The sequence below is a fragment of the Dasypus novemcinctus genome, chromosome 5 (assembly GCF_030445035.2).
Source record: "Dasypus novemcinctus isolate mDasNov1 chromosome 5, mDasNov1.1.hap2, whole genome shotgun sequence".
Lineage (NCBI taxonomy): Eukaryota > Metazoa > Chordata > Mammalia > Cingulata > Dasypodidae > Dasypus > Dasypus novemcinctus.
The window spans coordinates 21,316,807-21,333,867 of NC_080677.1; the positions used below are offsets into that span (position 1 = coordinate 21,316,807).

A 17,061-nucleotide genomic window follows, 5' to 3' on the forward strand; every position below is an offset into this window, starting at 1 on the left:
AATAATTAATGTAATATACCATGTTAATTGAACAAAGATTAAAAAAAACAAATAAACATGGTCCCTGCAATTGATACTGAAAAGGTATTTGTCAAAACCCTTTCTTGATTAAAAACACCTAGAAAACTAGGAATAAAAGAGATTTCCTCAAAATGATGATGGGCTTATATGAAAGACCCACAGCTAACCTCGTACTCAATAAGACTGAAAGCTTTCACTTTAATATTATCCACAAGGTAAGGATACCCAATGTCACCACTTTTATTCAACATTGTATTGCAAGTCAGAGCAATTTTAGGGGAAAAAAAAAGGAAAAAGGAAAAAAAGATATAAGATCTCCAATTTAGAAAGGATGAATTCAAACTTTCCTTATTATCGGATATAATCCTATATAATCTTAATCCTAAAAAAATCTTGAAAAATCCATACCAAAGCTACTAGAGCTAATGAATTCTGCACCAGAATGGGGTACAAAACCAACACAAAAAAATCAGTAGTGCTTTGGTACACCAATAATGAACAATCTGAAGAGGAAATAAGGAAAGGAATTATAATTACTTTATATAGCAATGAAAAGAATCAAATATCTAAACAGAAAACTACAAAACATTGCTAGAAGATTTAGATAAATGGAAGGACATTCCGTGTTCACAGATCAGAAGAGTAAATATTGTTAAGATGTCAATTCTACCAAAAGCGATGTACAGATTCAATGCAATCCTAATCAAAATTCCAACAGTCTTCTATACAGAAATGGAAAAGCCCATCATCAAAATTATATGTGATGGCAGATGGCCCTGAATAGCCAAAATCAAATTAAAAAAGAATAGCAAAGTTGGAGGACTCGCACTAGCAGAATTAAAATTTTTTACAAAGCTATACTAATCAAAATATTATGGTACAAGGACAAAAAGATCAATATAATCAAATTGAGAGCTCAGAAATAAACCCTCACATCTATGGCTAGTTGGTTTTTTATGAGTGCCAAGGCCACTCAATGAAGTAAGTGAGAATAATCTCTTCAACAAATGGTGCTGGATAAACTGGATACAAATATGCAAAAGAATGAAGGGGTATCTCTACCTCATCCCTTATATAAAAATTAACTCAATATTGACCAAAGACCTAAATAAAAGAGTTCAAACTATAAAATTTGTAGAAGAAACCTTAGGGAAATCTTTTCAGACCTTTGTTTCTTAGACTTTATTCAAAAGCATGAGTAACAAAATAAAAAATGGATGACTAGAACTGCATGTTAATTTGAAAACTTTTATGCATCAAAGGACTTTATCATAAAAGTAAAAAATGATCTACAGAATGGGAGGAAATATTTAGAAATCACATATCTAAAAAGGTTTAATATCCAGAATATGTAAAGAAATCCTACAACTCAACAACAAAATGACAGAAAACCCAATTAGAAAGTGGGCAAAATACTTGTATAAACATTTCTCCAAAGAAGTATACAAATTGCCAATAAGCATATGAAAAGATGCTCAACATCATTAGCTATTAAGGAAATTCCCCACTAAATCTACAATGAGATACCATTTCATACACACTTTAAGGGCCACTATTAAAGAACAAAGTGAAAATGACAAGTGTTGGAGAGGATGTGGAGAAATAGGAACACTCATTCATTGCTGGTGGGAATGTAAAATGGTGCAGCACTATGGAAGACAGTTTCTCAGAAAGTTAAATACAGAATAACCACAGGGCTCGGCAATTGAAACCCAAAAGAAGTGAAAGCAAGGACTTGAGATATTTACATATCGATGGTCACAGCAGCATTACTCCTAATTGTCAAAAGATCTAAGCAATCCCAGTGTCCATCAATAGATGAATGAATAAACAAAATGTGGTACATATATACAATGGAATACTACTCAGTCATAAAAAGGAATGGATGAACCTTGGAAACAACCTTTTGAGTGAAATAAGTCAGACACAGAAGGACAAATATTGGATGGTCTCACTGATACAAGGTAATTATAATAAGCAAATTCATAGAGTGAGAATCTAGAATATAGATTACCAGGGACAGGGTGGGGGTAGGAAATAGGAAGTTAGGGCTTCAAACAGAGATGCTTTGCAAGACTTTGTGGAATTCATCTATCAACAGACTACATTTTTCCCAAATTTTTCTTACATGGGAGCTCGTCTGTGTAATTACCTGTCTCTTCATCTGACAATTAGTGTGCAGAGAGGTAACTTCTACCAACTGCTACTTCAGAGATGTAGGACCGAATATGAAATTAAAGATCAAGATGCAAAGTGAGATGAAGCGACTCACAAATGATTTCATGCATTTGTGCTCTTCCTGGAAGAACTTCATCTTAACCTGGAGATCAAGGGAACAAATGGACAGGTTACAGTAGCAGTTACTTTTCAGCTTGGTCTTCAGACGTTGCTGAATGCCCTCTTTCCTAATCCTGTGGATGATAACTTAATTTGTGCAGTAAAATCACTGATGTTGACAGGGCCAGTTTTGGAAGATGCCTGGAAAGAAAAAGGAAAGACTAATATGGAAGAAATTATTCAAAGAATTGAAAATGGTCCTAGTCTTGGAAGCAGATGTGGCTTCCTGCAGTCGGGTACCTGACTACCACATGGGAGGTCCCAGGTTCAGTTTCTGGTGCCTCCTAAAGAAGATGAGCAAGACAGTGAGCTGATGCAACGAGCCTGCATGGCAAGCTGATGCAACAAGATGATACAGCAAGGAGAAATGAGGAGACACAATGAGAGACACAACAAGCAGGGAGCAGAGGTGGCTCAAGTGATTGGGTGCCTCCCTCCCACATGGGAGGTTCTGGGTTCAGTTCCCAGTGCCTCCTAAAACAGAAAGAAGATGAGCAGACACAGAGAGCAGACGGAGAGTGCAAACAATAAGGGGCGGGGAGAAATTAATTAAATCTTTAAAAAAATATTGTTCTAGATGCAAATTGCAGCAGAGATATAAAAGAGATGCTCTTGAAGCTTGCAGAACTCTGGTCAAATAACTGGTGTAGAGTCCACACAACTCAACATACAGAGAAGCAACACCTGAAAATGATAACAAACTATTTTATGAATGAGCCAACATTTTATACATCTGATGTTGTTCCTTTCATGCAGCTGATTCAGATTACCAAGAGAAATATCAAGATTTACTTGAAAGAGAAGACTTGTTTCTAGATTATGAAGAAAATGGGACAGATTTATCAGGGGCTAGTGATCCATACTTGGATGATACTGATGATGAGATGGACCCAGAGAGAGAAGAAGCTTAGAAAAGTTTTGATTACAATCAGAGGGAAGTGAAAGCGGTAAAGTTATATTTCAGCATATCAGTTTTATAAAGCAGTTTAGGTATGATGATTTAGCAGAACATGAGGAAGCAAGAATAATTTCACACTTATACCAGATTAAGGATGTTGAGTGATATTACTAACGTATGCAACTTTAATCGTGTTTTACACTATTTGCCAAAATAAACTTTATTCCCTATAACTTAAAATGTGTGTGTGTGTATATATACATATATAATATTTTATTATGTACAGTTAATTCTACTGTTTTGGCTGCAGTAAAATCTATTTTGAAGTAAAATTTTAAAAAGATTATAAAATGCTTCTCTTCCCCAACACCTTAGCACCACATCACCAGGCCTCCAATATAACAGTGGTTTACAACTGAAAGAACTGCAAGGCACAGGCTCAATTTTCGGAGGACTTTTTGGGGGAACTCAAAGAAAATAGGGGAGCAAAAACAACAGCAACAACAAGGAAACTAAACGACTGAAGCCTCTGGCACCTACAGCTACAGCAAACATTTAATACAGATGAAGCTCTAGCCAGATTAACATGACCCTCACAATAAAAGCTTAATTACCTCAGTTTCTATTACCCAATACATCTTGTCTGGTTTTCAACAAAAAAAATTAAAAGCCACGTTAAAACGTAAGAAAAGGCACAGTCTAAAGAGACAAAGCAAGTTTCAGAACCAGATTCTAATACAACACATATTTTGGAATTACCAGGTCAGTAGGGAATTTTTTACAACTCTGGTTGATATATCAATGGTTCTGATGGAAAGAGCATAGACAACTTGAAAGAATAGATAGGTAACATAAGCTGAGCAATGGAAACCCTAATAAAGAATCAAAAGGAAATGCTAGATATCAAACTATAGGTACAAAAATGAAGAATTACTTTGATGGGCTTCTTCGTACTTAGAGAATGGCTGCAGAAAAAAATTCAGTGAGCTTGCAATATGTCAACAGAAACATCCCAAAATGAAATGCAAAGAGAAAAAAACAAAGAAAATACAGAGCAGAATTTCCAAGAACTGTGGTGCAATCACAAAAGGGGGGCATATGCATAATGGGAATACCAGAAAAAGAAGAAAGAGATAAAGCAGCAGAAGAAATTATTTGATGTTACAATAGCAAACATTTTCCAAAATCAATGACAGACACCAAATCACAGATCCAAAGAGATCAGAGAACATCAAGCAGGATATGTACCAAAATATCTAAAACTAGGCATATCATATTCAAACTTCAAGAAAACAAAGACAGAAAATCTTGAAAGAAGCAAGAAAAAAAAAATGGCTTACATATACAGAAATGAGATAAGAACTACTTCAGACATCACAAACCACATAAGTAAAAACCAAGAGGTGGGTGAGAATTGTGGTTGATGGTACAGACGCAAGAATGTTCTTGATTAGCTAGAACAAATGTATATCACTACTGCAGGGTGTTGGGAATGTGGAGAAGTATGGGAAAAATACAGCTGGAGTGACCTATGGACTGTGGTTAGTAGTAATAATATAATATTCTTGCATTTATGCAAAAGATGTACTGTGTTGATACTGAGGTAGTATGGAAAATGTAAGCCAAATGTACACTATGGACATGAAAATAATCGGATAATATTCTATCTGTTGTAAATGACATAACACATTGTGGTGTGTTGATGGAGGGGTGTTGTTTGGAATTCTGCACATGTGCATGATTGTTTTGTAAGTTTACAAATTCTGTCAAAAAATTTACTTAAAAAGTAATAATAGGATGAGTTGGGGGAAAAACACACCAAATATAAGAAAAGAACTATGGTTAGTAGTAAGATTTTGACAGTGTTCTTTCATACTTTGTAGCAAACGTCTCATGAAAATGCAAGGTGTTGGTGGAAGGCTGATGTATGGGGCCCCTGTATGATGTTATGCATGTTTGCTCTGTAAGTTCACAACTTTTACTATACACTTAATTGTTTATGTATGTTCATATATAAATGATCTAAAGATAATAATAATCGGATTTGTTAGGGGAAAAATACTTGGTTTAGTAGTAATATTTTGACAATGCTCTTTAATCATTAGTCAAAAAGGTTGAAAAACAAGGCAAGTTACTGGTGGTAGGGTGAGATGTTATATATGTTTGCTTTATAAGTTCACAACTATTATACATTTATTGTTTATGTATGAGATATATATTTCAATAAATTAAAAAATAAATCTTAAAAAAGTGAAGGAGAAATAAAAGCTTTCATAGACAAACAAAAGCTGAGAGAATTTTCACCAGTTAGACCTCCCTTGAAAGAAATTTTTTTTAATTCCACAGAGAGAAGAAAAACAGGAAATCTATAGAGAAAATCAATGAAATCAAAACCAGTTCTTTGAAAAAATCAGTAAAATTGGCAAACCACTAACAGACTTAAAGAAAAAAGTGATGACAAAAATTAATAGTATCAGAAATAAATTATTATTATCAGAAGTAAATGACACCATGGAAATAAAAAAGCTAACAAAGGAATGTTATGAACAACTTTATAATTTTGGTAATTTAGATGAAATGGACAAATTCCTTAGAAGATATTAACTATCAAAAACTCACACAAGGAAAAATACATAATCTGAATAGGTCCATATCTACTAAAAATTTAATCAGGTTATTAACTTCCCAAAAAATTAAGTATCAATCCCTCATGGTTTCACTGGTGACTTCTTCCAAACATTTAAGGAAAAAAGACTTAAAAGGAAGAAAAAATACAAGCCAATATCTCTCATGACAACATATGCAAACATATCCAACAAAATATTTGCCAATTAAATCCAAATCATATAAAAATAAGTTTATACCAGGACCAAGAGGGATTTATTCCAGATATGTAGGGCTGGTTCAACATTTGAACATCAATGAACCTAATCCAACATATTAACAGGATAAAGAACAAAAAAAATCATATGACCATATCAATAGATGCAGAAAAATCATTTGCCAAATACAACATCCATTCATGATAAAAACGCCCAGTTAACTAGGAACAGAGAAGATTTTCCTCAACTCAACAAACTCTATAAAAACATATAGATAACATCATATTTAATAGCAAGACACAAGTTTCTCTCTAAGACTGGGAACAAGGAAATGATGTGCCCTCTCACAACTCCCATTCAATATTATACTTGAAGTCTTAGCTAATGCAATAGGGCAAGAAAAGTAAATAAAAAGCACACAGTTTTGGGAAAATAAAATAAAATTGTCTTTATTCACAGATAAGATGATCATTTAGTAGAAAATCACAAAGAATTCACAAAGACATCCAGCAATTAATAAGAGATTATAATAAAATTTCAGGATACAAGTTAACATACAAAAGTCACTTTCTTTCTTATGTTCAAGATGTGAACAATATGAATTTGAAATAAAAAAACACAATACCATTTACATTAGCACCAGAAAAGGGAAATAACTTGAAATAAGTCTAACAAATTATGTACATGATCTCTATGAGAAAAACTGAAAATCTGGATTGTAAAAAACAAAGAAGATATAAAAAATGGGGAGATATTCCCTGTTTATTGAGAAAAGCGCAATATTGTTAAGATACCAGTTCCTAAGCTCAATGCTGTTAGGATGTTAGTTCTTCCCAAAGGGATTTATGGACTGAGTACAATTCTAATCAAAATCTCAGTAAGTTATTTGGTGGATATTGACACATCAATCCTAAACTTTATAAAGGAAAAAAGAGAAAAGACCCAGGATACCCTATACAATACTGAAGAGGACAAACAAATTTGAGGGACTGACAAAACTCAACTTCAAGGTTTACTATGAAGCTAGAATTTTCAAGACATCATGTATTGATGGAAGAATACACATATAAATCAATGGAACAGAATACAGAACCCAAAAATAGAAATCATACAAATATTCAGCTAATCTATGACAAAGGAATGAGGGCAATTCAATGGATTAAAGACAGTCTTCCCAACAAATGGTGCTGGAACAATTGGACATCCATATGTAAAAAATGATTCTATACACGAGTCTTAAGTATTTCACAATTAGTCCAAGCAAATCATAAAGCTAAATGTAAAACACAAAACTACACAATTCTGGAAGATCACACAAGAGAAAATCTAAGTGACCTTAGATTTGTCAAGTCTGGGAATAAGTTTTTAGATACAACAACAAAAGAACAATCCATGAAAGAAAAAAATGGTAAGTTGAATTTTATTTTTTAAATTCTGCTCTGCAAAAGACACTGTTATGGAAATGAAAAGACAAGCCACAGATTTGGAGAAAATATTTGCAAAACACATATCTGATAAAGGAATGATATTCAAAACATATAAATAACTCTTAAAATTCAATAATAAGAAAACAAATAGCCCAATTAGGAAATGGGCAAAAAATATGAACAGACACATCACAGAAGATATACAGATTTCAAATAAGCATATGAAAAGATGTTCAAATTCATATGTCATTAGGGAATTGCAAATTAAGACAAATTAACACAACTCTTAGATTGGCTAAAGTACAAAAATTTGAGGCCATCTAATATAGATAAGGATGCAAAGCATTGGGAACTCTGATTTATTGCTGTTCAATGGAAAATGGTACAACCACTTTGGGTGTTTCTTATAAAGCTAAATATTGTCTTACCAAACCATCTAGTAATCATACACCTAAGCACTTACCCAATAGAGCAGAAAAATTTTGCCCTCACAAAAACTTGCATATGAATGTTTATAGCTTCTTTATTCATAATGGCCCCAGGCTGGAAGCAACCAAAATGTCAATAGGCAAATTGGTAAGCAATAGGTAAATGGATAAACAAACTGTGTTGCATCAATAAAATTGAGCATAATTCAGAAATAAGAATAAATTAAATATCTAGACAAGGAAATACATGCAGAAACTCCTAAATGGAAGAAGTCTGTCTCAACAGTCTATACACCACATGATTCTACATATATGACATTTTGGAAAGAGTCAAAACTATAGAGATAGTAAAAGTTCAGTTGTTGCCAGAGGTTCCAGCAGAGAGGGAGAGATGAACAGGTAAGGCACAGTGGATTTTTAGAGTGATGAAACTACTCTGTATGACACCATAATGGTGGGTACATGACATTATGCATCCATCAAAACCCAGAGAACTGTATAACACAAAGAGTGACCACTAATATAAACCATGGACTTTAGTTAGTAATACTGTATACATATTGGTTCATTAACTGCAAAAAATATTCCATACTAATGCAAGATGCTAATAATAGGGGAAATTGTATGTGCATAGAATGGAGGTATATGGGGAGCCTTTGTACTTTCTGTGAAATTTTTCTGTAAATTTAAAGGTTTTCTAAAAATAAAGTATATTAATTTTAAAAATAATATGTACATATTGAGAGAGATTTGAAAGTCCCCTCCCCTCCATAAAATTAAAAACAAAATCCTCGCCACTGAAAAACTCCAGGTTCAGATTTCGCTGGTAAATTCTAGGAAAAAATTAAGAAAGAAATAATAATTCCTCATAATCTGTCCAAGAAAATAAGAGAGTGAACACTTCTCAACTCATTTTATAAGGTCTGCATTATCCTGATACCAAGACCAGATAGAAACATTACAAGAAAAGGAAACAAATATCCCTCTTGAATACAGAAGAAAAGTTCTCAAAAACACATTAGTAAATTGAGACCAGGACAAGGACAAGACACAATAACCAAGTGAGGATTTATCTAGAGAGTGCAAGGATAGTACAACATTCAAAAATCAAAGTTGGAAGTTGTGGAACATAAGGTTCAAGTACCAATATCAATTGTATTTATGAGCACTAGGTATAAAAAGAATAGTGTTATATTAAGATTTGACTTCTTACTCCACCCTCTTCATTCTGTGAATATGGGGTAAGGTAAAAAATAATTAACACTCTCTGACTATCTTGAGTTAATTTTTGTATAGGGCGTGAGATGGTGATCCTCTCTCATTCTTTTGGATAAAAGACCTACTATAAGAGCCAAGACCATAAAGTTCCTAGAAGATAACATAGAGAAGCATTTATGAGATATTGTAGTAGGATATGGTTTCATAAACTTTACACCCAAAGCACAAGCAACAAAAGAAAAAAAATAGATAAATGTGACCTAAAAATTAAAAACTTGTGCTTCAAAGGAGCTTGTCAAGAAAGTAAAAAGGCAGTCCACTCAATGGGAGAAAATATTTGGGAACCACTTATCCTATAAGGGCTTAATATCAGGCATATATAAAGAAATCCCCATCTCAAAAATATAAAACCAAACAACCCATTTAAAAAATGAGCAAGAGATTTGAATAGACACCTTTCCAAAGAGGAAATATAACTGACTATAAAAAGCACATGAAAAGATGCTCAACATCACTAGCTGTTTGGGAAATGCAAATCAAAACCACAATGAGATATCATCTTACACTTATTAATCTGTCTGCTATTAAAAAAAAAAAACTAAAAGTGTTGGAGAGCTGTGGAGGAATGGGAACACTCATCCACTGCTGATGGGAATGTAGAATGGTGCAGCCATTGTGGAGGATGGTTTGGTGGTTTCTCAGCCAGCTAACTATAGAATTGTCATATGATCCAGCAATCCCACTACTAGGCATATACCCAGAAGAATTGAAGCAGAGACATGAACAGATATATTCACACCAATACTCATAGTGGCATTGTTCACTATTGCCAAATGTTGGAAGCAACCAAAGTGCCTATCAACAGATGAGTGGATAAGCAAAATGTGGTATATACAATGCGATATTACTCAACTGTAAGAAGGAATGAAATATTGACACACATGACAACATGGGTGAATCTCAAAGACCTTATGTTGAGTGAAGTAAGCCAGTCACTAAAGGACAAATACCACAAGACCTCACTGATATAACCTAAGCATATTGAGCAGACTCACAGAGATGGAGTCTGGAAGACAGGTTACCAGGACGTGGAAAGGTAGTAAAGAGTGGTGAGCCAATGTTCAATCTGGGCAGAACCTATGATAAAGTGGAAAGGGGTGATTTGGCAATGGATGGGAGTGATGGTGATACAGGGATTGAGTGGGGTTGACAGTGCTGGAGTGTGATGGTGAGAAGGGTTGGAGGATGGGTGGACTATCCATGGAATTGGAGAGAGGGTTGGAGAAAGGAAATGTGAACTCTAGGGGAGGGGGAGATCTGTGGTTGAAAGTACAATTGTGGAAATGTTCTTCTGGAAAATATGGCAGGGGTGGGTCACTGGTGCAGGGTGTCAGTGGTGAGGGGATGTGTGGGAAAGGAAGCCCCTGGGACATGCTTCTATGGAATATGAATATGTTCATCTTGTCATAGGGGATTAATCTCAGTGGATGGAGTCCCACATAAAATAACAACCAAATTTTAAACTCCCATTTTGAGGAGTCCTGCTATATTCTCAAATAGAGGGGTAAAAATCTCTTCAGTATGTAGGCAGTGCCTAATAAAAGAAAATAGACTAATATGTCACGCTCTTAATATTAATGCACATAACATGAACCTTATTCTTGTTAAATTAAAACTTAGCCTAACAATAACTATTGCTTAACAGTTACCTCCTGAAAACCTGCTCGTTTCTGAAATGTGGCTTCTCTCTAAACCAAACTCAGCAAATAAATGCACTACATTCCTCCACCCCTCCCACAGCATGGGACATGACTCCCAGGGATGAGCCTCCTTGGCGTTCAAGAATAATATGAAGCATGAACCAGCAACACATTTGGAAAAAGGCCTTGACCAAAAGGGGGAAACATCAAGTACAAAAGTTTTTATGGCTAAAAAATTTCAAAATGAGTCTGGAGGTCATTCCAGAGGTTACGGGTCTCAGTAACTGCTACTGTGAACAAAGCCTCAAATAGTGGTGCTCCTGAGGGCTCTAGAGCCATCCAGACACTATAGGCAAGGAACACAATCCCTTGAAATCAGCACCCTGTCAGTAGACCTTACCTTGAAATATATGACAATTTCCCCAATATCTCAGTTAGACTCATTTATAATTCTGTTAACCCTTTTTTTTTTTTTCAGCCTATACACATTAAATATCTCAGAGACTTAAATCATTGGTCTGTTCATATACTGATTGAGTCCCGAATCTTAGAAGAGTTGTGGCCAACACCTACTCTCCAGTTCATCAGATTTGCCCAGGACAACTAACAAAATGACGATGATGGACAACCCTCATCACAAAAAACAAAGAGTATTTACAACTGCAAGTAAAGCAGTTCCTTTCATCTGCCCCATAACATCCAAGCTGCCCCCCCTCCCCATCTGAGGTAAAGTGAGCATCACCATTCCCAAATCCTCAAGGTTGAGGAATGAACAAATATAAGGGGGAAATATAAGGCAAAGTAAACTTATTAATATTGTAGTAATTAGTATTGTAGTAATGGAAGAACAGGTAACATTCATATAAAGACAGTGGCTACCAGAGGTTTTGAGGGGAGAAGGCACTGGAATTAAGTAGAAACAGCAATGTAAACTATAGACTTTGGTTATTCATCAACAGGAACAAATGTACCACACAATCATAAGATGTTATTAATAGGGGAAAATGGGGGAGGGGGAAAGGGTGAGGCATGCAGGAATCCCTTATACCTTCAATGTAACTTTTCTTAATCTAAAACCTCTTTAAAAATAAAGTTTATTACATTAAAAAAAATTACTAGCACTTCTTAAGTATCTATATGCCAGGTGCTTTACTGTTTTCTCATTGAATCTCCTGAATTTTACAGGTGAAGAAACAGACAGTACAATATCTTGTTTGAGTTACATTACTAATGAATGGTTGAACTAAGCTTTAATCAAGGCATTTAAAACTTGAAAGTTTCTGATCTTTATTATTATGAAATAATTTCTCCTATATTAAAATCTTCTCAAACAAACCTGTAGGTTAGAGAATGCATTGTAAACTCATTAACTACAAAAATGTTTTATTTGTTATTATTGAGAAATCATAAATTAATATTAACAAGTTCTTATTTCAGGAATTTTTTTCTTCAATGTTATATTTTAAAATAGTGTCTCTTAGTATATTTATAGTGTGACTGATTCAAATCCTATCTAAAAAAATAACTAAATGATTGGTACTTCATTTCTTACCTTTATTTGCTTGACAGAGATCTGGTCTAATTAATGCCAGTGTCGTTTGAAATTTCATGTTTTTAAGCTTTTTAAAATCAGGAAAGAAGATTTCAAGGAATTTATTAACCTTAGTTAAGCTAACTTCAACATCGCAAAATTCAGATACATGTTGTCTTTCCAGATATTCTTCTAAACTATCAAAATCCAAAATAGAATTTAAAATTATTATAAGCTAAAGTTTAATAACTATGACAACAAATCAAAACTCACATATATTCACAAATAACTTAAGTTTAGTAAAATAGAAATCGAATTTTAAGAAAGATAATTTCAACCACTCTATCATACCCAATAATATATATTTAATTTAACTCTTTTTATATACCCACTCCAAGAATTTCAGTTACCTGATATCATCTATGTTTGACTTTCTAAGAGGCTAAGCAAAGACCAAGATAAAATGTTTTTGAAAGTTTATTTTTTCTCTATGTAAAGCTTTCTATTTTTTCTTTTAATTTTGTCTTTGAACCACAGATCATTTAGGAGCACATTTCAAATTTTCAAATATTTCAGACATTTTTGGTCATCATTTTATTATTAATTTCCAATTTTATAGTATTATGATCAGAAAATACACATGGTAAAATCTTAATATTTTAAAAATAATCACAAAGAAAACCATGAATTTTTGGAACTATTCAAAATGGGCATAGAAAAAAAAAAGCCAAGTTTTTATTTGTGTGATTTAAGGGTGTATATATATTTATTTTACACCACATATTATTATATATAGTTTATGGAATGTGCAGTTTCATTTCTGTATAGCTTTAGTTATTTTGTCTACTAGAAGTATTCTGAGATCTCTCACAATAATGGTACTTCTATCCAGTTCTCATTATTTTTAACATTTTATTTTTTGTGTATTTAGGTATTTTGGTTGGGAGGCAAAAATTTTTGGAGACTGTATCTTCCGAATAAGCACTGCCTTTTAGATGGTATCCTTTATTACCAAGTTTAACACTTTTTTTTGTCTTTATTCATTTTTTTAATATTACATTCAAAAAATATGAGGTCCCCATATACCCCCCACCCCCCTCACCTCACTACTCCCCCCATAGCAACATTCTCCTCCATCATCATGAGACATTCATTGCATTTGGTGAATACATCTCTGAGCATCGCTGCACCTCATAGTCAATGAAGTTTAGCACTTTTAATGCTCAGTTCTATTGCTTTTATTTTCTCCAGTTTTTTCCACCTTTTATTTCTTTTTATTTGTTTCTTGGAAATAAAATGTAGATGAGTGGTTTTTCTGTAAACTTTTTACTTTGAAAATTTTTAAATTTACAGAAAAGTTGCAAGACGAGGACAATGAACTCCCATTTATATGAATCATGTAGCTTCACCAACTATTAACATTTTCCCATATTTGTTTTCTCCCTCTTTGTCTGTCTCTCTTTTTGTGAATGTGTGTGTTTTGTCTGAACCATCTGAGAATAAGTTACAGACATCTTAAACACTCACTCCTAAATATCTGATGAAATTTTACACTGACATAAACTTTATCTAATTAACTCTCCATATTCCAATTTTCACCAATTCGCCAATACTGTTCTTTGTTTAGTTTTCCCCTATTCCAGGATCTTCTGTTGCATTTGGTCATCCTTTCTCCTAGTCTTCTTTAATCTCTATGGCCTTACTTGCCTTGCATGACACTGATATTTTTTAAGAGTCCAGGCCACTGTTTTGTTGAGACTGTCCCTTAGTTTGAATGTGCCCAATGGTTTCTTCAAGATTAGATTCAGGTTATGAATTTTGACCAAGATTACTTAAGTGGTGCTGTATTCTTGGTACACATCAACAAGAGGTGGACAAAGGCAGTTTTTTCCATTATTGGTGATATTAGTATAGTACTTACCAGTTTTCTCCAATGAAAAACTACTAATTCCTCAATATAATTAATAAGCAATCTGTTGGGACCTTATTTGAAACTGTGTGAATATCTTGCACACAATGGTTTTAGCACCGTTGATGATTATTACTATGATTGTTACTATGAGGGCTTTAAATTTACTTTGTTTTTTTTTAAACGTAATCTGGAAATTTCTACATTTAATGGTAAAATTAACCTTTTGATATTTTATATAATAGTCATATACTTGACTTGATGTTATTTAGTACACCTTAATAAATACTGTTATTTAACCTTGTGGTTTTTTCGTTTTTTCTTTTCCTTATCTTGCTGGTTTGATCAAGTTGCTATTCATTCCAAGCCTTTCCCTTTCTTAATGTGGAAGTTCTATATTTGTCCACTGCCCTAATCTTTTTTTACCTCTTTTCATAATCAAATATTTGATGTATTCAGGTATGTTATTTCCCAATTTTAACACCCATTCCTATACTCGAATAAAATAAGAACCTTAAAGCACTTTGTTACTTTCTTTATCTTTCTCTCCCCTCTCTGAGACATTTTAGAACCATTTTGCCAAACATATCCAGCAGCTCTTAGGTTTTGTAGAGATAATTCAGAATTTATCAAAATTTTTTTGGATTTCAAGAGTCTTTCATTAGCCGTCTTACTGCATAGTAACCTGTTGTGAGAAAATGTGAGAGTATGTCTGTAATCCAAGGGCCACTGACAACAACTTTTTCCTCATCTTTTGCTCCTCATCTTGAGGTGACTCTTTCGTTTTTTGTTTGTTTGAGACTTTCTACAGTTACTTTCCATATAAGGGGTATCTAGGTTATACATTCTTAAGCACACCCTTAACACTTTCCTTTACACGATATCTTGGCTGAATAAGGAATGTTGGAGTTGTAGTCTTTTTCTCTCAGTAGTCTGACAACAAGTCCAATGCTAGTTAGATGATTTTCTCTCTTAAATAACTTGTTCTCAGTTGCTGCCAAGTACGGAGTTAACGGAAAAGGTCTGACTGAGTGCAGGTCCTGAGGGGATACATTGTCTTTAGAGGATTTAAAACCCATTATAAAACCAACTAAAATCGAGCTGTTTTTCATTATCATCATGCACCAGCCATCCTAAGCAATGATAATGACAAAATGCTCATCCTTGAAAAAATCTTCTGCTGGTCTACATTCTAAACAATTGCTGTGGTTAGTGTTGAATTTTAATTCTATATTAATAATACACGGGTAAGCTTCAAGTTAGCACATTTTTATTACTTATCCTTTAATAAATGTACTCTGCAATGAGAACTTGATCCCAAAGTGACAAAGCTGTGGGTGAGCAGTATTGCAATTTCTGGAATTTATTGTGAAATGGGAATTTTATGTCTCTCTTCTAAACTTATTCTTTTGCTTAAAACTTTCCTCTATTTGTAAATCTGTTATTTTAAGTCAATGAAAATTTTCAAAATTAAAATAAAAATATGTATGCCCTTCAATCAACCATAAGTGAAGACAGAATGATAAATCTGGTAAAATCATTCATTATACATGAATACACGGTAAAACTCAATTTTGAGACAATCATTGACTCATATGCAGAAGTTAAGGCTCAAAAGTATAAACATATTTTTTTCTTTGATGGAATAACATATGTATATATACAGGTATAACTGTTTCTCCTTTAGATAAAGAACACATTAATGAAATTCAAAAGTGTGAACTCATTGCTTTTTCCTCTTTTCATTATAACATTTATTTTATTTTTTGTACATGTTTTTATATACAAAATTCCTAAAAGAAAATTTTCACTGTCTAGGTTTCTTCTCTGACCATTATTATTATTTGTTTCATTTCATACTTAGTACTGATACACTTTCGTTGTATAGAGGAGGAGTATTAAAAAAAAAAATTCTCCTCTGGGTGTCAGATATAATAAGTATACCATTGCTTTTTCTTTCTGCCCACATGCCTTAAATATTTTATATTTATCCTTCATTGCCAGTTTTTTTCCCCAGACATGCCCATATCTGTGGTTTTTTCCATAAATTCAGGCTGGACCACTGTGACTCCTTTCAATTGCCATACTCACGTCTTTCTTCACTTTAAGAAATTTTTTCTATTACTTGTCCATCTGTTCTTTTTTCCTCCATATAAAAGTTCTCTCAATAGCACATTAGGTCTCCCAGATATATTCTCCAGATTGCTTGATTCTGCTCTCATGCGTTCTGTTTCATTTTTGTCCTGTATTTAAGATGTTTCATCTGATTTTCTAAGCCATTAGAGTCTCAAATGACTATCATACCTTCCAATTTTTCTGTAGAACTTCTTTTCTCTAGCTGCTAGAGTACTCCAGGTTGGTAATTATTTCTCTTTGCTGGGACTTAAGTCTAGTTATAGGGTTTCAGTGGTAGAAATCCTGGATGGAAGAGAATGTGGTCCTCAGGCTACAGGCTATGCTGCAGGAGCCAGCAGGCTGTCACACCTGCAGGAGAACACCTAGGAAAAAGCCTCGGAGTGCTTCAAGGGCATGGAATTCGGCAGTTCCACTCAGCCCCATCTTGGCCTTTCAGGAATCAAAAAGACCCAGGGATACTCAAGAGGACCCTTGTCCTTGGGAATCGCAAGCCTGAGCTAGCTTTTACCAGGGTCTGTGGTCCCATCTCCAGGCACTCACCTAGCCCTCACTGGAGAAAGCACCACTCCACCACATTTTGCCTTCTCTTTTGTTAGGGAACTTAGCTGAGCTACAGACCCCATTTACAACCACC

At 33.9% G+C, this 17,061-nt stretch overlaps 1 protein-coding gene and 1 pseudogene across 1 annotated transcript in view; one reads left to right on the plus strand and one right to left on the minus strand.

The window, feature by feature from the left end:
- The window catches only part of NME8 (NME/NM23 family member 8), a 77,016-nt gene that overhangs the window by 38,200 nt on the left and 21,755 nt on the right, over positions 1-17,061 (minus strand). Inside the window, exon 12 of the mRNA XM_058298039.2 lies at positions 12,404-12,579. Within this exon, the coding sequence (XP_058154022.1) occupies positions 12,404-12,579 (176 nt within the window). The remainder of the gene's footprint in view (positions 1-12,403; positions 12,580-17,061) is intronic.
- On the plus strand, positions 153-3,269 carry LOC139438945 (polyadenylate-binding protein-interacting protein 1 pseudogene; annotated as a pseudogene).